The sequence below is a fragment of the Panulirus ornatus genome, chromosome 67 (genome assembly GCF_036320965.1).
Source record: "Panulirus ornatus isolate Po-2019 chromosome 67, ASM3632096v1, whole genome shotgun sequence".
NCBI lineage: Eukaryota > Metazoa > Arthropoda > Malacostraca > Decapoda > Palinuridae > Panulirus > Panulirus ornatus.
This window is the reverse complement of record NC_092290.1, coordinates 19,972,152-19,993,116: the sequence shown is the minus strand read 5'-3', so window position 1 is coordinate 19,993,116 and position 20,965 is coordinate 19,972,152. Positions and strand designations below refer to the sequence as shown.

Sequence of the window (20,965 nt, the reverse complement as noted above, 5' to 3'; positions counted from 1 at the left end):
GGGATGATACATATATTTACATATGCATAATATGTATGTATATGTGCGTATGTGGGCGTGTATGTATATACATGTGTATGTGGGTGGGTTGGGCCATTCTTTCATCTGTTTCCTTGTGCTACCTCGCTGACATGGGAGACAGTGACAAAGTATAATATAAAATAAAATAGATACATGATATATACACATACACATACACATATATACACTTGTACATATTCATACTTGCTTGCCTTCATCCATTCCTGGTGCCACCTTGCCAACAGGGAATGGCATTGCTACTCCCTGCTTCAGCATGGGGTAATGTGTATGTATATTTTCATCAATCATGTATCAGACCCATTATGGGGTCTGTTTAACTCCTTGTAAGTTGATGTAATTTTCCTTGATCTCACTTCCCTCATGACCTTTGCATAATCTGCATACATATTCAGATAGAAATCATACCTTCAGGTATGTTTGTGGGTTTATAGTGTATATATCATGGCCATAATTAGGCCATCTCGTCTGCATATTAGATTGCAATATCTTTTTTTTTCTACAGATTACGTGTAGCCAGCCTAAGTGAGCACATAGACCGTGATGGAGAAGATAACAACATGCTCACAGATTTCTTACGGGACTTCCAAGAGAAGATGGTTAATCAGGGCCACAACAGAGTCCGCCAGAATGAGGAAGCATCGAGTTAGATAGCAGAGACTCTGCATTACAGTGATACCCTAGATCATCCCATAAGCTAAAGGATTCAGCCATGCCCTCATATATTAGTTTGTCATTGCTATTTTCAGTCATTGATAATGACACTGCCATAAAGTAGATGCTATTTACATCTGTAATCAAGGTTTTGATAGTCATTTTTTAGTGAAACTTTTTCCAGGTCATTGATTAAGAAGCTGAATGTTGTGCTTACTTGAATTTAGTAGGATTACAAAAAGGGCCTTTTCATTTCAGTTCCATACTCTTTCATTAACAAAAATTTTACTAGACTTGACATGCACAGTACATACTGAAGTAGAATATTCTAAAGTTATTATATTGTTCATATATACTGTTTCACTTGAGACAATGAATTTTAACAATACTTACCCCATAGTAAATCTTTGTAGAGGATACAGGCACCCACATGATTCTCATTTCAAGAATCAACTCTTCTCTCCTCTGTAAAGTACTGCTGATGACAGATATGGTAGTATGAGTGTATGATAATCGGTTGAAACATTTTTATATAATTTCTTTAAAGCTACTAACTTTTTTTTTCATATAAATGAAAAGCTGTCATTTTATGTGTAACCTGTTAAATGCAATTTAAACAGATAAAAAAGAAAACTGATGTAAATTTTGTTAAAAATACTGTTTGTTGAATAATACATGTTTATGTTATCTAGATTCTATTAGTGTTCAGGATTAGTGTCACTGATCAAGCTTGTCCATCTGTATAGCAGCTAAGTTGGTGCAGTTTAGAAAGTAGTTCATGAAAGTGAAATAAAGTAACCCTTCTTGCTTGGGAGGTGCTATCATAGGAATATGGAAGATGTCTTTAGTGGACAATAGTATCATCACTTGTAAACTCACTTAAGTTTATAATTGTCATACAAGGACAATGACGAAATTCTATGTAAAAAGCTTGTTTTACCGTAGGGACAAAAAAAATAATTGAGATGTATTTCACAACAAACTAAGAGAGTAAAGTAGAATTACCTTGGTATTTGATACATTACAGGAACAAATTGAAAGGTTTTAAAAGAAATTGTTTCATGTAAAAAAAGATTGATTTTGTTATTTGTACCCACAGGATTATGTATTTTTCAGAGTTTAGAACATACCATATATTCTTTGGTTTTAAAGGTGAGAATGTTTTCAGCACTGCTTAGAAGGAAATTTGTGGAAGTCTTCAGCATATCCACTAAACATTTTTATCTTCTATAGATGTTCATGTATTTGTGCTAAAGTTCTGTGATTTTATCTAAAACATTTACTAGTACTATTGCAATGATATGCCGTAGGATTGTTGTTTTGTGAGCGTGCCAAGGCTTGGAAAAATATTGCTGAATGCAGGACAAGATCATATATAAAGGAAGAATAAATAGCAGTATTAGCTTTAGATTCTCTGCCATCTTTTTGTAAAAAGATAGTTGTTGAAGAGTTGGGAATATGTGGGAAGTATTCTTAATCCCCTAACCCCAGGGATAATATATATATATATATATATATATATATATATATATATATATATATATATATATATATATATATATATATGAATATTATTTTTTTTATATTATGCTTAATCGCTATTTCCCGCGTCATCAAGGTAGCGCAAGGAAACGGACGAAGAATGGCCCTGTATTAGAAATATATATACTGTACTTACTCGCTCACTTACTTGCCCCAGAGTTCTTTTTTATCTTTTTGAAATTCCTGCAGTACTCAGAAGGCTGACTGCTTTCAATGGGCAGGACCATAGGTCATAAAGTATAGTTATGGCTTGTGTATGTTGGGAGAGTAAGGGGTAGTGTAGCAGTAAGTGTTTGGTTTCCTCACTGTGGTACTGGAATTATGGACACATAGGGTCTTGGGACATGCTAATGGGTGTTCGTATTAATGCAGATGAAGGTGATATCTGGAGCCTAGACCGGAAAGTGTGACTCATATTTGTCTTGGGAGTGTGGTATTTAAGACTGAGTTGGGAGGGTGGTTGTTTAGTGCTTGATAAGTTATTTTATTGTGGATGATTTCAATCGTGTGCTGGGGATGAGAGGATCTGTGAGTAGAAATTGCTGAAAAGTGAGGCAGAGTTAATGTTTTTATTTCTAAAAGGTTGGTGGCTAGTTATGGATTGGTTAGGTGGGAGGGATCTAGTGCTGTTGCATAGAATTGAGTGCTGAGCATGTTAAGGTTGGATTGTATTAGTAAAATCATTGTTTTATAGTGTAGGTAGTGAGTTTGTGTGGTTGCAAGGCAGCCAGTAATTGTTTTGAGTGCTTTGTTGTGTGTGGTTTGTAGCTTTATTATATTTGCTTTTGAAAGGATGGAAGACCATGCAGATGCAGTGTAATTTAGGGCAGAACAAATGAAATTGTTTTAGAAGAAGCAAAGGGACTCTTTTTCTTGTCCAAAACATGTGCCAATATGTTTGAGTATATTTACTTTGTACGTTGCTTTTGTGTTAATGTTAGTGATGTGGTGAGTGAATGTTGTATTTATTGTCCTTGATGCCCAGAATGGATGGTGTTTTGTTGAATTGGAGTGATTGTCCATTCAAGGTGACTGGAGGCTGTAAGCAGGATTCATGTTTGTCCAAGGTTTAAAGAGTAATTGAAGACTCCTTTAGAGATGCAGACATTCTGATCTGGTTAAACCATCATTCCGGTTGTGTAATGTAGTGCTGCATGTTTGTTGTTGCCACTGTTTTGTCAGATGTTATGATGTATTTGGGAGGTCATTTACATATGAGAGGACTTTCATGTGGTTTGCTGGAGGTAATAGGAGGTCTTGTAAGAAGAGATTTAAGAGGTTTGGAGAAAGAACTACTTCTTGGGAACCCCAGTGTGGAGTTTTAAGTATTTTAGAGGCAAAGCTATTGTGAGTGAGTGTGGCATGGCAGTCAGCAATGAAGTTGTCTGAACACTTTTTGTTATTCTTGCGGTGGGTGATGTGTTGTAATTTGTATTGAGATGTGTTGAATGCTTTGTCGTCATTTATTTCCACTGATGTTGTATGGGACTGAGGTTGATCTTGGATGAAACTATCTAGAATGTGTTGTGTGATGTCAGTGTTTAGTGTTGTGGTGAAGTGGTTGGGTTTTAAGAAATGTTGTGCAGGTGAGAGTGGGATATTTTACTTCATTCTGATGTTGATAAGTTTTTCTCAGAGTTTGCATACTGGAGACAGAAGTGCTAAAGGGTACCTATCTACGAATAACTATGATGAGATTTTGCCATGGTAGCAGGTTTAGTGCATTGTGTTCACTATTTGACTTGTATATTGACGAACAGCATTTTTCTTGACTGCCTCCACTCATCCCCTCATTTGTCCTGCTTGTTGCACATTTTTGTTTTCTTGAGCTGTTACTTCTCTTGTATGGTTATCTCTTCTAGGTTTTCTTTGGTATTGTCTTCAACCATCAGTCTAATCTTGTGAATGTTTCTGTGGTTACTTTGTTTAACTTTCTCAGATCAGTAGGTAGGCATTAGTGGACTCTTTTTGCTTGAGATTACACTGCAGGTGAAAAGTCGCCTTTGTTGGGCTGTATTATTAGGAGTACTGTCTCAATAGAGAACTTTTCACTCCAAAGGAACCTACATTTCCCTGTTACTGGAAGTAGTACAACCTGAGGCTTCAGGAGACTTTAGAAAGGTACTGGGTAACACCCGAACTCGTCCATAGATATTGGTTCTGATTGATGATAAATGAAATGAAATGAATAAGATTACCCAGTATTGCATTAAATAATTGTTCCAACTTACTTGCTGGATTTTCATGGAAGGAGATTACCCAGTATTGCATTAAATAATTGTTCCAACTTACTTGCTGGATTTTCATGGAAGGAGGAGGGGGAGTTGGTTGGTTTGGAGGGTTTTAAGATTGGTTTTATGTTGGCAAGTTTTCAGATGTAAGGGATTTTCTTGTGTAAGCAGGAATGGTTAAAGATATCTGTAAGTTCTTTGATTATACAATTGGGCTAATGTGTTTTATGCGAGAGTTTAATATGTTGTAAAAGGGCTGTTGCAGGAGCATTGTTCAATTGCATTGCTTGCACAGTGGGAGTGAAGGATGAGTGAGCAGGTGATTCCAGATGGATTTTGGGTAGGTTTTTCATAATTCCTGTTATGAGTAAGGTTGTTTTATGGCTGATTTTTGAGTAATGTCCTATGAGTATTTCTGTGTATTCTTTGGGAAAAGGGATGTTATTGAAATGGGTTAGAAGTTAACATTTGTCAGAGTTGGTTTATTGTGTTGAGGAAGAGTGGCAATTTGCCTTTCAATGATTAGGTTAGTGAGGGTGTTGTTTGGTTTGGAGTTGTTCTCATGAGGAAAAGGGTGAGTGGTTCTTGGTGAAAGTGAATCTGCAGAAAGGATGCAAGATGTTTCCCATGGCTGTTTAACCCTATAATGTTATTCTAAGTTTTCTTTTATAACCTCAAAATTAACCTTTTTAACTTGTTTAGGAAATGCATTTTATCTTACAATTTCTAGATGTTCATATAACAGAGATGAAAACCCCTGCAGAAAGATGTTTTATCTATTACCTTCACTGTGATAATGTGTAAAAGTTCTATAGATATTTCTGCACAATATGCCAAAAAGTGTGGGAGTAATGCCCGAGTGTCAAGTAGCCACGGTATCCATTTTATCGTTTATTTTACTTACACTGAAAAATCCTTACTGATTATTATTATGTTTTGTTTATAATAAATCTTTTCACATTATTATGAATGTTAATCATTGCTAATTCTATAATGATAGCAAAACCATAATGATTTCAAAATTACCATCTGAGGTGTGGCAAGGGCTGGCAACACTGCCTCTACTTTTGTCAGAAAATCTTCCTCATTTTGGTCAACTTTTAATGCTGAAAGAGTTAGATGCACATGGGATGTAAACATAGATCATCATCTGCCTAGCCCTCTAAATCTTGTTGAAAGCCATCTATTTCTTCACTAGAATATTATAACTCACAAAAATGGCATTGTTTGAAGATGAATGAATACAAGAAATTTGATGCGGTGCCACCTCAGCCACCACCTAGGCACATTGTGTGGCCTTGAAGTAGAGGCACAAAACTTGAGGCATCATACAGCCTATGTGTATGTACGTCTATAGACTTTAAGGGATTAATATGACTGGATGGAATAGTAAGGGAGGTAATTGTATGGGTCCTGGAGAGCAATAGGTGTGCAGTACTTTAGGGGCAGGGAGGTGAATCAGTTCCTGTTTGCTGATGGCAGATTCGAGTAAGATTGCAGAAGTTGGTTTCTGAATTTGGGAGGTTGTGTGAAAGGAGAAAGTTGAGAGTGATTGTGATTAAAAGCAAGGTTATTAGGTTTAGCAGTGAAAAGGGACAAGATATTTGGAGTGTGCATTTGAATTGTACTTGAAGGAAGTGAAGTGCTTTAGATACCTGGGAATGGATATTGCAGTGGAGGGAACCATGGGAGCAAAAGTGAGATATTGGATAGGTGAGGGGCAAAGGTCTTAGGCACATTGAATATGTGAAAAGAGAGGCTTTGTCTTCAAGGGCAAAAATGGGTATGTAGGCTAGTATATTAGTCCTATCAGTACTGTATGGATGCAAGGTATGGGCTTCAGGCAAAAATTTGAAAATGTTGAATTTTTTGGAGCAAAATTGCTGGAGGACATTATGTGGTGTGGGTTGATTGAATATGAAATGGTAAGGTAGGAAAGAGATATGGTAGTTAGAGAAATATGTACAAGAGAGCTGAATTAGGTATGCTGATATGGTCTGGACATATGGAGAGGATGAAAAGAAGGTATACATGTCAGAAGTGGAGGGAACAAGGATAATGGGGGAGCCTAGGAGGTAGAATGATGGAGTGAAAAATGCTTTTAAGATTCAAGGCCTGAACTTGCAGGAGGGTGTGAGGCATGGTAGTGATAGTTAGAACTGGAGTGAGTTGGTATACATAGGAGACTCTGTTGTCAGTGGGCGGAACCAGGGCATATGAAATGGTTGATTAAATCACAGAAAGATTTATAGGGCCTTGTGTAGGTAGGAGGCTGTGATTTCAATGCAATATACATGACAGAGTATGAATGTGAGTGAATTAGGATATTTATTTGTCTGTTCCCGGCACTAGTGTCATTGATACAGGAAATGGTGGAAAAGTATGAAAAAATGTTATTTGAGAGTAGCATGTGGTATGACTAGATGGAATGAGTAAAGTAATTAGGGGGTATATGAGAGATTTAGTATGGCAGAGAATGCAGAGGGTGAATGGTAGAGTGAGTGAAACAGAATACAGTGAAGTGGTTTAAGTGTGTGGAAAGAATGTAAGATGGAGAGTATGTGATATTACAATTAAAGGGGTTGGTGTGAGAGAAAGACTTGTAATGAGGAAATAGAGTGGAAGAGTACTAGAGGGAAAGAAATGGGAGAAGAATGTTTAGAACGGTGTAAGTGAGGGAGGTATGTAAGGACAGGGATGATTAGAGAAACTTTGCTGTGGCCACCCATTTGATGGGAGTTTTCAGAGGGAATGTGCATCAGAGATATAGATTTATAGATAAGTATACCTTATTAATCTTCTCTGCTATTTTTTGCAATAGAGCAAGTGTCAGAAATGGACAAAAAAAGGTCACATTCACTCACATCCATTATCTAGCTGTCATGTGCAACGCACCAAACTCACAGCCCCACTATCCACAACCAGGCCCTACAGATTTTTTCATGGTTTCCACAGGCCACTGCACATATTTATTTTCACATGTGTACTTATATATAGGGGTCCCCACAGAACAGATTTGAAGAAAATTTGTATTATATTTTGACATTCTTTTCAATTGATAATGAAATATTTAAATGAACTGTAAGGTTTTGCAATTATAATGCCTTTTATAATGATATGAAAACAAAATAACATTAGAAGTACATCCCACTCCAGCCACTGATGGTCATCCAATTAAAAAATAAATCATTTTCATATACTTATTGTGTCATAAAACTTAGATCTACATAACTTGAAAACATTGAAATGGGTACTATAATGGCTAAACACATAAATATCAATACAGACATGGGTAAACTTAATTTGGAAGGTTTGACAAACATTCACTCCACCCCCATTCCACTCCATCACCACCTACCTCAATCTCTCATCACCTGCATTCTTGTTAAGGATGATTATTTAAGTTTTAAAAAGAAAGCTACACTTTAGAAAAACAATAGACCCATAGCTAGGGAAGAAGCTGCATTCCTTTAAGGGAAGCACTATTCTTTGTGAGAAGCAGTGTTCCTTAGTGAAATGTGAAGGTGGTGCACTTTACTGGTACACCACTCAACAGACAGCGTGTGTAATGACTTGCATTAGATAACACGTACTGTGATGATATTGATTCACGTTACCATAGGTTAGGTGGAATCTTCATAACTCACAGGAAAAATTGAAGAACATCTTTCCAAGCTTTTGTCTGTTTTCCAAGGCCTTCAGGGATAATTACAAAAGAATATTATATTCATCTATTATTTTGTTTGAAGGAATAGTAGTTCCAGCTATGTTATATGGTTGCGAGGCATGTGCTATAGATAGGGTTGTGCAAAGGAGGGCGGATGTGTTGGAAATGAGATGCTTGAGGACAATATGTGGTGTGAGGTGGTTTGATCGAGTAAGTAATGAAAGGGTAAGAGAGATGTGTGGTAATAAAAAGAGTGTGGTTGAGAGAGCAGAAAAGGATGTATTAAAATGGTTTGGTCACATGGAGAGAATGGGTGAGGAAAGATTGACAAAGAGAATATATTTGTCAGAGGTGGAGGGAACAAGAAGTGGGAGACCTAATTGGAGGCGGAAGGATGGAGTGAAAAAGATTTTGAGCGATCGGGGCCTGAACATACAGAAGGGTGAAGGGCATGCAAGGCATAGAGTGAATTGGAACGATGTGGTATACCGGGATGGACGTACTGTCAGTGGATTGAACCAGGGCATGTGAAGCGTCTGGGGTAAACCATGGAAAGTTTTGTGGGGCCTGGATGTGGAAAGGGAGCTGTGGTTTCGGTGCATTATACATGACAGCTAGAGACTAAGTGTGAGTGAATGTGGCCTTTGTTGTCTTTTCCTAGCGCTACCTCGTGCACATGGTTGGGGGGGGCATTTCGTGTGTGGCTGGGTGGCGATGGGGGTGAATGGGGGCAGACGGTATGAATTATGTACATGTGTATATATGTATGTGTCTGTATGTGTATATATATGTATATGTTGAGATGTATAGGTGTGCATGTGTGGACTTGTGTGTATATACATGTGTATGTGGGTGGGTTGGGCCATTCTTTCATCTGTTTCCTTGCGCTACCTCGCTAACGCGGGAGACAGCAACAAAGTATAATGAATATAATATATATTTCCTGGTGTTACCATGCTAATGCAGGAAACAGCAATCAAGCACGAAAAAATGGAATAGGGCTCTTAGTCTGACTCACCGGTACCTAAGGAACATGATGCCCAACCCAGACTCATGTGAATTCAGTTTAGACTACTGTGAGTTATGAAGCTGTACTATATTTAAGAGTAATGTGGTAAGTGAAGTGGTTAGTGTAATGTTGACAAACCACACCTTATGTTTATCTTCGAAAGCCTAAGGATGATTTTACTGTTATTGAAACTTTGCTTACGTGAGTTATTAACTGAGAACTGAGCTTCAGGAAAACAACAGACCCTTATCCAGGGAAGAAGCAGTGTTCCTTTGGGGAAAGAAGTGTTCCTTGAAGGAAGCAGTGTTCCTAGCATGAAGCATAGGTGGCACACACTACTCTGCAGACAGTGAGTGTGATATGACTGATGCATTTGTTAACAAGTACTGTGGTAATGCTGATCCACAATTTTATCTTGGGGTAAGCAAAATTTTCATAACAGAGGAAAAATAAAAGAACATATTTCCAAGGTTTCTTTTGTTTTCCAAGACATCTTCATGTGTTTGAACAATTCTAAGAGAACAGGGCCCCTTGCCTGACCCACAACTACCTAAGGAACAAAGTTACACCTGAGGAATGTGGTGCCCAACCTAACCTCATGTGAATTCAGTGTGGGCCGTGGTGAGATGTGAAGATGTTCTGTAATGTTTGAGTAATGTGGTGAGTGAAATTGTTACAGTAGTGTTGACAAAACATAGCTTATGTGTATCTTCAAAAGCTTATTGATGATTTTATTGTACAGTAAGCCCTTGATTTAATGGACTAATTGGGTTGAAGGGGTGTCCATTACTGCTGAAAGTCCTTGAAATCGAATGTAACCTATTTCAGTGTCACATTTAAGTTCACATGCTTTCTTTTAATTCCTCTATCACTCTAGGGTTTTGTGTGTGGTATGATAGTTGGGGGGGACAGGCACCCAGCAGTTTTGGAACACTCGCTGGGCAGTTGGAGGCAGGAGTCAGACTGAGATGATGCCACCCCTCTCCTGTGAAAGGATACTCCTTTATAATAAAGTGAGGACGGACTATCTGCTTTCATTGCACCCCTCACATGGCACAGTGAATAGAATTCAAACCTAAACGGGAAAAACCCCTTGTTATCATAAGGCTGCTCGCCTTTTTCAGGAGATGGGATACATTACACCCAAGGAAATTGCGTCAGACAAGGGAACCAATCTAGACAGTGAGGAGACGGAAGCTTTTTACATAAAATGGGGAATCATGACCCACATCTTCTCTGCCCACTTGCCCCAGTCCAATGAATGCGCCGAAGCAGCAGTAAAGGCAGCAAAATGGGTGTTAAGGAGCAACATGGGTGTTGGAGGTAGCATGCACAACAACAAAGCCACTCAGGCTGTCCTCAAATAATTCAACACCCCTGTAAGAGGGTGATAAGTCACCCGCGCAGCTGGCAACAGGAAGACAGTTGCTAGATGGTGTCCCGGCACTCTGGCAATGTTATCTGATAAACTGGCAATGGAGAACTGCTCTGCAAAACAAAATGGGCCATAACAGAGAGCCAGGCTTGTGTGCAGGGCAGCCCAGCAGGTGACGCCACTACGCTGCCCCAGCTGTCCATGGGCACCCCTGGCTGCTTGCAGGACATCGCTTCAAAGGCATGGGACAGATCGGGCATGGTAGTGGAGGTGAAGCCACATAGACATGCTCAGTGAAGCTGGATGGCAGTAGCTACCTGTCTTCGCGAAACAACATCACCTACACACCTGGTTTTTGCCATTCCCAATGACACCCTTGGGTCAAGGGGCATACCCACCAACAGCGGCTTCGCCTCCAGTTTTGGCAATACCCAGCCTCAGGTGGCACCCTCGCTGTGTGAGACCGCCCCGTGCACTTGCAAGATTATGTTTGTGGTGGCTCCTATAAAGAGTGAACACACTAATTTTTCATTTTAGTTCTGCTCACATGCAAAGGAAGTGTATTGTTGCTGAGCAGTGATTTGTGTATATTTGTCTTATGCCTTGTCGAATTTTGATTTCATTCTTTATTTTGTTGTTTTCATGTTTTTAGTTTTGTTTTTGTTTGTAATGAAATGTCACATTTTGTTACCAAAATCTCGTTAGGGGGTGTAGAGTTTAGTGCATGGTGTGATAGTTGGGCAGCGGGGCCCACTGGGTAGTTGATGGCAGGAATCAGACTGAGATAGAGATGATGCCAACCCTCTCCTTTGCAAGGATACTTAGAGGTGATGTTAACCCTCTCCTTTGAAAGGATACTTAGAGGTGATGCCAACCCTCTCCTTTGAAAGGATACTTCTTACTTACAATCACTTGATGCCATTTTGAATTGTAATGATTACAAAATCATTTAATAAATGAAGTCACAATTCAGAAATAACAGAAACAGTCTGTGTACAACCTGACTGCACATTAGCTTGAGGCAGACTGAGAATGAAACAAAGCAAGGCTACCCCGCACTACCAAAAACAAGTGTGATATGAAATGCACATGGTGTGGTGTTTGAGATTCTTTTTTTCCAGTTTTCTAAATTATTATTGATTATTTGTCAATTAAATCTGAAATTTGTTGTATTGGGGTCCGTTAAATCAAGGGTTTATATTTTTGTTATTGAAACATTGCTTGATTGAAATATTAACAGAAAACTGTACATGAGAATAATAACAGGCCTATAGCTTGGGAGGAGGCATTATTTCTTTGGGGAAGCATTGTTCCTAGGTGGAAAGCAAAGTTGGTGTGTACCACACCACAGATAGCAAGTTCTGCCAAAGTTCAACTGTATTTTAGTTTTGGTACAATATCTAAAATATTTTTTTGATCTCAAGTAAGTCGCTCTGTGATGCAGTTGGCACCCCAGAAGTGCCTAGAATAAAATTTTTGAAGCTTGATGACTTGGCACCAGTGGGTCCACCAGCAGATGATGTAACATTTTGTTTACCAATCACAATTACCCATGCAGTTGAGGATATTGTTGCATTTTCACCGTAAAACAGGTAAGATATCATCACTGTTTCATTCATATCCATAATACAGATATGTTTTTCATCTTAACCGTGCTAGGCAGTGAGTTCTGATTGATACCCTTCAGCCCATTCCATGATAAGTCCTGGATATACCATACCATATAATAAGCATTTCAACCGATTTGATTTGCTTACAATTGTAAGTAGGTTATTCTTGTCTTGAGTTTTCTCTTTTGGTTAGTAAGCAACTTTTAGATATTTCATCTTTCTTGGGCCTCTGAAAAACTGAGGTCACCTGTTACATGAGATGTATTTTAAATTAAGAATATTTTGCCTAAGAATCTTGGGTCAACAGTTACTTGAGGTCATCAGTTTCTCAAGTTTGTATATGTCATTTGATTTACCAATGTATTGGTGACATTTGCTGAATCAGTCTTAATTTACTTCATGACCGTGTGTGTATGTAGATGGTAAGCTAAGATGTTATGGGTATATTATAATCCATGCATGAGAATTAGATGGGGCAAATTTTTAGTCTAGAATGTAACCCCCTCTTCTTTTAACATGGGTATAGATTACTCCCAAAACAACATTCCACTATAACAACAGATTGAGAGGTGTATGGGTAGCATTTATAGGGAAGGAGTGCACGTGTTTTGGATATGTTTATGAGAAAGTGGCAGGAGGTCAAGAGGAAGGTGCAGGGTCTGAAAAAGAGTGCAAATAAGAGCAGGGGTGAGTAATTATCAGAAAACTTTAGGTAGAATAAGATGTTTTAGAAGGAGGTTAATTGTGAAAGAAAATGGGAACATTTTTGAAGGGGGCAAATGGCAAAGTGAGGAGAAGAGGGAGTATTTTGAAGGACTGTTGAATGCATTCGATGATAGGGTGGCAGTTGTAAGGTGTTTGGGTGGGAATGGTATGTGATGCGAGAGAGTCATGGAGAGTGATTTATTGAAGAGAAAAGAGTTGTTGAAAGCCTTGCAAGCTGAAATGTGGCAAAGCTGCTTGAGTGACGGTATTGCAGTTGAATTTATGGAGAAAGAGGGCGACTGTGCTGTTGATTGGTTAGTTAGGATTTTTAGTGTAAGTGTGGATGATGGTGAACTGCCTAAGGATTGACAGAATGCACATATAGTGCCATTATATAAAGGCAAGGGGGATGATGGCGAATATTCGAACCACTTAGGTATAACTTTGTTGAGTGTACTTTGTAATTTGTATGTGAGAGTAGTTATTTGAGAGGGTAAAGACATGTTTAGAATAACAGATTGGGGAGGAACAATGTGGTTTCAGAAGTGAAGGATGTGTGCATCTGTTTATCTATCTGTATCTTTGATGCCTTTTCTCTCTGGGAACTCCCTCAAGGGGATGGCCATTCCAAGAGAGAGAGAGGGAGAGTGTGCTCATTTGTTGTTTGCTGATGACAGCAATTATGGCAGGTTTAAGTGAGAAACTGCAGAAGTTGGTGACTGAGTTTGGAAGTGTCAGAAAGAAGGAAGTTGAGAGTAAATGTGAATAAGCTTTTTCGGTTCAGCAGGGTGGAGGGACAAGTTAGTTGGGGTGTGATTTTGAATGGAGAAAATTTGGAGGAAGTGAAGTCTTTTTAGTCTTTCCCTCCTTATTCCCTCCACTTCTGATGCATCCTCTTTGTTAACCACTCCTCACTCTCTCTCTATTGTCCAAATCATTTCAGCATACACTCTTCTTATTACTACATCTCTCTCCTACTCTTTTATAACTTGATCAAACCACATCATACCAATGATTTCATCAACATTTCATTTCCAGCACAGTTACCTCTTTATATTTTTGCCTAAAGCCCATGCCTCACATCTATGCAGTACTGACAAGACTAGTACACCATCAAACATACCTATCTTTGCCCATAAAAATAGTGACCTTTCTGTACACACAATCATTGTTCCCAGTAACTTTGCTTCCTCGCTCATCCTATAGCTCATTTTGGTTCCCATAGTTACATTCATTGCCATATCCACTTCCATGTGCCTATAACACTCCACTCTCTCCATTCAGATGCACACTAAATATCCTATCCCTTTTTACAGCTAAACCTAACAACCATGCTTTTCACATTTACTCTCAGGTTTCTCCTTTCACACACACTGTCCGACTCAGGCACTAACTTTTTGTTGTTTCTCGTTTGAATTTGCCATCAGGCAATGTCATTAGCAAACAACAATTAACCTGCTTCCCAGGCACTCTCACCCCCAATACACTGAATACCTGCTGCTTTCTCCAAGACCTTTGCATTTACCCCTCTCACCACCCCATTTTATGTAACATAAGCAGGGTAAACAGCCCTGGTGACACTTGCCACAGACCCACCTTCATCTGGAACAATTCTCCCTCCTATCTTCCCACTCACACACATACCCCATACTTGGATAAAAGCTATTCACTTTCTCTGATAGCCCTTTTCCCACACCATATATTTGTAACACATTTGTCTATCTTTCTTTCATACGATTTAATATACATAATGAGGTAGCTTTAGGAACAGACAAAGAAAAGGCCTCATTTGCCCACATTGATTCTCTAGCTGTCATGTGTATTGCATTGAAAACAGCCCCATCTACAACCAGGCCTTGCAGACCTTTACCTGGTTTTCCCTGGCTGCTTCATATTCCCTGATTCAGTTTGTTGACAGCACATCATCTCTTATTTACCATATCACACCAGTTCACTCTAGCCCCTCCATTACTTTTACCCTCCTGCGTGGTTAGGCCCCAAATAATCAATCTTGTTCATTCTAGCCTTGCTTTTTCAATTTGATCTCCCCTTTCTCCACGTCCACTCTACTTGAGCAGGAGATTTTCAAAAGGTCATGGTTAATACCAAGACTTTCATATGCAAATTTTAGATTTTTAGAATTTATATCTAGATATTTGTTCTGTATTTCATGGTATGTAAGACACACTTTTTTCTTAAAAAAAATGGCTTCTGAGGTCACCCTTCACCTTGTATATGCATATGGTTTGGCCTAGGGGGGTATGGTCACCAGTATTAAACTAAAGCCTAAACCTCCTAGTTTGACACCTTGGTCACCAGATGACCCTAAAATGAAATGTATATATATGTTTATGAATAATTGATTTAAGAAGTGGATCAATGTAAATACGAAAACCCTAGTCGATGAAATCCTCGAGTGAATTACTGTTTGTTGGTTTCATCTATTTATTTCCCAGTACTTACCAGTAATAACATTATTACCTACCTGTACAGTTATTTATGCTATATATCATACTAATAAACAAAACTTAAATGGCTTATTAAAACTAAATCATGGAAAAGACTAGAAGGATTAAGCAGTAAAACTCAACCATTTGCAGACTGATTTGATATGGTGGTATAACATAGGAAGTGGGGCAGTCATTTACCATATATATGACTGAATTAGTAAATAAAGAAAACGAGAAATAAATGTAAATATGAAAAAGGGCATTGTTTTTATCGTACCTATGTGTATACAAAAGTCAGAAAATTGTTGATCTATAAGTAAAGATAGATGTTTTGATGCTGTATCTGCAGCCTTTGCAAAGTATTGAGACAACACAACAGCCTTACCAAGAGTTCAATTAAGTATGAAAATAAAGAATAATGCTAATCCATGAATCAGGTCGGATATTTTGATGAAGCTACAGTCTTAGGGAGTGTTTCAAGGACTCATCATGGTCTGCTGGTCAGCAACAATTTCATGAAACCCTGTTAAAACTGATAAAGATATTTATATCTAAGTAAACTGGTCCTAAGAAAAGATTCATAAGGGAGCAGTTTTTTTTTTTTTTTTTTTTTTTTAAAGGCTCAAGTCATGGACAAAAGTCCACATCAAGGCCAGGCCTTCATTGAAATAGAGAATTATGGAATGGAAAAAGAAAAGACAAGGAAAAGTATTTATGAAATTTTGAGGAAGTGAAAGACCTGTCTTGAAAAGTGCCAGGTCATAGGTAATAGGAAAGACGTGAGAAGGTAGAGAGTTGCAAAGCTTCGGCATGTAGGGAAAGAAATAGGTATCAAAATGGCCCACCCTTGAGTTACCAATGGCCACACAAGATTCATGTGATGCAGCAGCTTGCTGTGTATTGTGTGGTCTAGCTAGTGTTGGGGCACACAAGAAGCCAGCTCTTGGGAGCAAAATCCAAAGTAGTACCTATAGAAGAGGGAAAGTGAACCAACTTTGTTAGCTGGGGACAGTTTATACATCGGACCGCTTTGACTTGATTCTGTCAAGTAAGGATACAGAGCTAGAACCACCCCAGATGTGAGAGCAGTACTCCATACAAGGATGAATCAATCCCTTGTATAAATGGAGCAACTGTTCAGATGAGAAGAAGCTTCAACATTTAAACAGGACACCCAGTTTCTCAGAGGCAGACTTGGCTATTCCATGAAAGAGTGGACTTTACAGTAATATCATGTATGTTCACTGAGTCGAGGTGGAATTACAGAACCATCAAAGGAGAGATGAGAGTTGTGAGGAGTTTTTGACTGAGAGATAGGTAGAAATTGGGTCTTGGAGGCATTAAACTTAACAATATTTTGTCTACCCCACAGAGATATCCTGTCCAAGTCCAAGTTTAATGAGAAAGATGTGTCAAGATGAGATGCAATTCAAGTGAGAAGAGGGAGCAGAATTGAAGGATGTGGATAGATGCAGTGTTGAGTCATCTACCTATGAGTGCATTAGATTAATTATGGAGGAAAGGAAATCATTAGAGAAAAAAAGTGTAGGGGACAGGACAGGTCCTTGAGGGACACCACTGTTGATGGAGGAAATAGGGTAGGCTGATCCATCAACAATCACAGAGATAGATCGGCTGGAGAGGAAGCTAGATATGAAGGAGCAAAGTGTGGGAGGTAAACCAAAAGAGGGAAGAATAGAGATGAGACATTGATGCTGCACCTTGTCAAAAGCCTTAGATATACCAAGGGCAACTACACATGACTTCCCAAAACCTCTCAGGGATGATGACCAAACATTATTAAGGTAGGAAAGAATATCACCACTGGATCTCACCTTACGGAAGCCATACTGGTGATCAGAGAGAAGACTGTGATTTTGGAGATGCTTAAGGATATTGGAGTTGAGGATGGATTCAAAGCCTTTGGAAATGGTAGATGTCAGAGCAATGAAATGTTAAGAGGGATCAGAATGGTCACCTTTCTTAGGGATAGAATGTGTCAATGTGTGTTTGCAAGGTGAAATAAGAGTTTTGGTTTTTAAGTGGAAATGGTACAGATGAGCAAGCACAGATACAAGTTCAGAGGCACAGTCTTTCAGTATAGAGGGATGGATGTCATCAGGAACATAAGCCTCGCTTGTGTCCAGAAAAAGAAGTGCTTTTTTGGACAGTCCGGAAAGATATTATGAGAAGGGGCATGGGATTAGTAAGAGCATCAGGGGGTGAAGGAATGTTAGTCATCCAAAGTGGAGTTAGAAGAGAAATGGAAACCAAAGAGTTGCTTTGTGTATGGGAGAGAGAGAGTTATAGTACCATCAGAACAGAAGAGTGAAGGAAAGGTAGAGTGACAGTTGTTAGAGATGCCCTTAGCTAAAGACCTGAAAGACCTAACAGTGGATGATGAGGCGAGGTTATCGCACTTCCTTTGAATAATGAAATGCTTCACCTCACAAATAACATGCTTGCAGTAATTATAGGCAGTGATAAAAGCTGAATGTATGTGAGAAATACTTAGAAAAGCAAATGGATTTGTATGTAGAATTTATGGATCTGGAGAAGGCATATGATAGAGTTGATAGAGATGCTCTGTGGAAGGTATTAAGAATATATGGTGTGGGAGGCAAGTTGTTAGAAGCAGTGAAAAGTTTTTATCGAGGATGTAAGGCATGTGTACGTGTAAGAAGAGAGGAAAGTGATTGGTTCTAAGTGAATGTAGGTTTGCGGCAGGGGTGTGTGATGTCTCCATGGTTGTTTAATTTGTTTATGGATGGGGTTGCTAGGGAGGTGAATGCAAGAGTTTTGGAAAGAGGGGCAAGTATGAAGTCTATTGTGGATGAGAGAGCTTGGGAAGTGAGTCAGTTGTTGTTCGCTGATGATACAGCACTGGTGGCTGATTCATGTGAGAAACTGCAGAAGCTGGTGACTGAGTATGGTAAAGTGTGTGAAAGAAGAAAGTTAAGAGTAAATGTGAATAAAGGCAAGGTTATTAGGTACAGTAGGGTTGAGGGTCAAGTCAATTGGGAGGTAAGTTTGAATGGAGAAAAACTGGAGGAAGTAAAGTGTTTTAGATATCTGGGAGTGGATCTGGCAGCGGATGGAACCATGGAAGCGGAAGTGAATCATAGGGTGGGGGAGGGGGTGAAAATCCTGGGAGCCTTGAAGAATGTGTGGAAGTCGAGAACATTATCTCGGAAAGCAAAAATGGGTATGTTTGAAGGAATAGTGGTTCCAACAATGTTGTATGGTTGCGAGGCATGGGCTATGGTTAGAGTTGTGCGCAGGAGGGTGGATGTGCTGGAAATAAGATGTTTAAGGACAATGTGTGGTGTGAGGTGGTTTGATCGAGTAAGTAATGTAAGGGTAAGAGAGATGTGTGGAAATAAAAAGAGTGTGGTTGAGAGAGCAGAAGAGGGTGTTTTGAAATGGTTTGGGCACATGGAGAGAATGAGTGAGGAAAGATTGACCAAGAGGATATATGTGTCGGAGGTGGAGGGAACGAGGAGAAGTGGGAGACCAAATTGGAGGTGGAAAGATGGAGTGAAAAAGTTTTTGAGTGATCGGGGCCTGAACATGCAGGAGGGTGAAAGGCGGGCAAGGAATAGAGTGAATTGGATCGATGTGGTATACCGGGGTTGACGTGCTGTCAGTGGATTGAATCAGGGCATGTGAAGCGTCTGAGGTAAACCATGGAAAACTGTGTAGGTATGTATATTTGCGTGTGTGGACGTATGTATATACATGTGTATGGGGGTGAGTTGGGCCATTTCTTTCGTCTGTTTCCATGCGCTACCTCGCAAATGCGGGAGACAGTGACAAAGCAAAAAAAAAATATATATAATATATATATATATATATATATATATATATATATATATATAATATATATATATATTTTTTTTTTTTTTTTTTTTTTTTTTTTTTTTTTTTTTTTATACTTTGTCGCTGTCTCCCGCGTTTGCGAGGTAGCGCAAGGAAACAGACGAAAGAAATGGCCCCCCCCCCCATACACATGTACATACACACGTCCACACACGCAAATATACATACCTACACAGCTTTCCATGGTTTACCCCAGACGCTTCACATGCCTTGCTTCAATCCACTGACAGCACGTCAACCCCTGTATACCACATGACTCCAATTCACTCTATTTCTTGCCCTCCTTTCACCCTCCTGCATGTTCAGGCCCCGATCACACAAAATCTTTTTCACTCCATCTTTCCACCTCCAATTTGGTCTCCCTCTTCTCCTCGTTCCCTCCACCTCCGACACATATATCCTCTTGGTCAATCTCTCCTCACTCATTCTCTCCATGTGCCCAAACCATTTCAAAACACCCTCTTCTGCTCTCTCAACCACGCTCTTTTTATTTCCACACATCTCTCTTACCCTTACGTTACTTACTCGCTCAAACCACCTCACACCACACATTGTCCTCAAACATCTCATTTCCAGCACATCCATCCTCCTGCGCACATCTCTATCCATAGCCCACGCCTCGCAACCATACAGCATTGTTGGTACCACTATTCCCTCAAACATACCCATTTTTGCTTTCCGAGATAATGTTCTCGACTTCCACACATTTTTCAAGGCTCCCAAAATTTTCGCCCCCTCCCCCACCCTATGATCCACTTCCGCTTCCATGGTTCCATCCGCTGACAGATCCACTCCCAGATATCTAAAACACTTCACTTCCTCCAGTTTTTCTCCATTCAAACTCACCTCCCAATTGACTTGACCCTCACCCCTACTGTACCTAATAACCTTGCTCTTATTCACATTTACTCTCAACTTTCTTCTTCCACACACTTTACCAAACTCAGTCACCAGCTTCTGCAGTTTCTCACATGAATCAGCCACCAGCGCTGTATCATCAGCGAACAACAATTGACTCACTTCCCAAGCTCTCTCATCCCCAACAGACTTCATACTTGCCCCTCTTTCCAGGACTCTTGCATTTACCTCCTTTACAACCCCATCCATAAACAAATTAAACAACCATGGAGACATCACACACCCCTGCCGCAAACCTACATTCACTGAGAACCAATCACTTTCCTCTCTTCCTACACGTACACATGCCTTACATCCTCGATAAAAACTTTTCACTGCTTCTAACAACTTGCCTCCCACACCATATATTCTTAATACCTTCCACAGAGCATCTCTATCAACTCTATCATATTAAGAAAGGGGGTGACTGTATTGTTGACTGGTTGGTAAGGTTATTTAATGTATGTATGACTCATGGTGAGGTGCCTGAGGATTGGCGGAATGCGTGCATAGTGCCATTGTACAAAGGCAAAGGGGATAAGAGTGAGTGCTCAAATTACAGAGGTATAAGTTTGTTGAGTATTCCTGGTAAATTATATGGGAGGGTATTGATTGAGAGGGTGAAGGCATGTACAGAGCATCAGATTGGGGAAGAGCAGTGCGGTTTCAGAAGTGGTAGAGGATGTGTGGATCAGGTGTTTGCTTTGAAGAATGTATGTGAGAAATACTTAGAAAAGCAAAGGGATTTGTATGTAGCATTTATGGATCTGGATATATATATATATATATATATATATATATATATATATATATATATATATATATATATATATATATATTTCAAAAGAAGGAACAGAGAAGGGGGACAAGTGAGGATATTCCTCTGTTAATAATGCTACCTTGCTAA

General features: G+C 39.3%; 1 protein-coding gene across 2 annotated transcripts in view; it reads left to right on the top strand.

The window, feature by feature from the left end:
- The window catches only part of CenB1A (Centaurin beta 1A), a 243,769-nt gene extending 224,969 nt beyond the window's left edge, over positions 1-18,800 (top strand). For both annotated transcript variants that reach the window (XM_071658690.1, XM_071658691.1), the window contains one exon: positions 545-18,800. In XM_071658690.1, coding sequence (XP_071514791.1) covers positions 545-689 — 145 coding nt within the window. In that variant the 3' untranslated portion in view covers positions 690-18,800. The remainder of the gene's footprint in view (positions 1-544) is intronic.
- Positions 18,801-20,965: the final 2,165 nt, after the last annotated feature.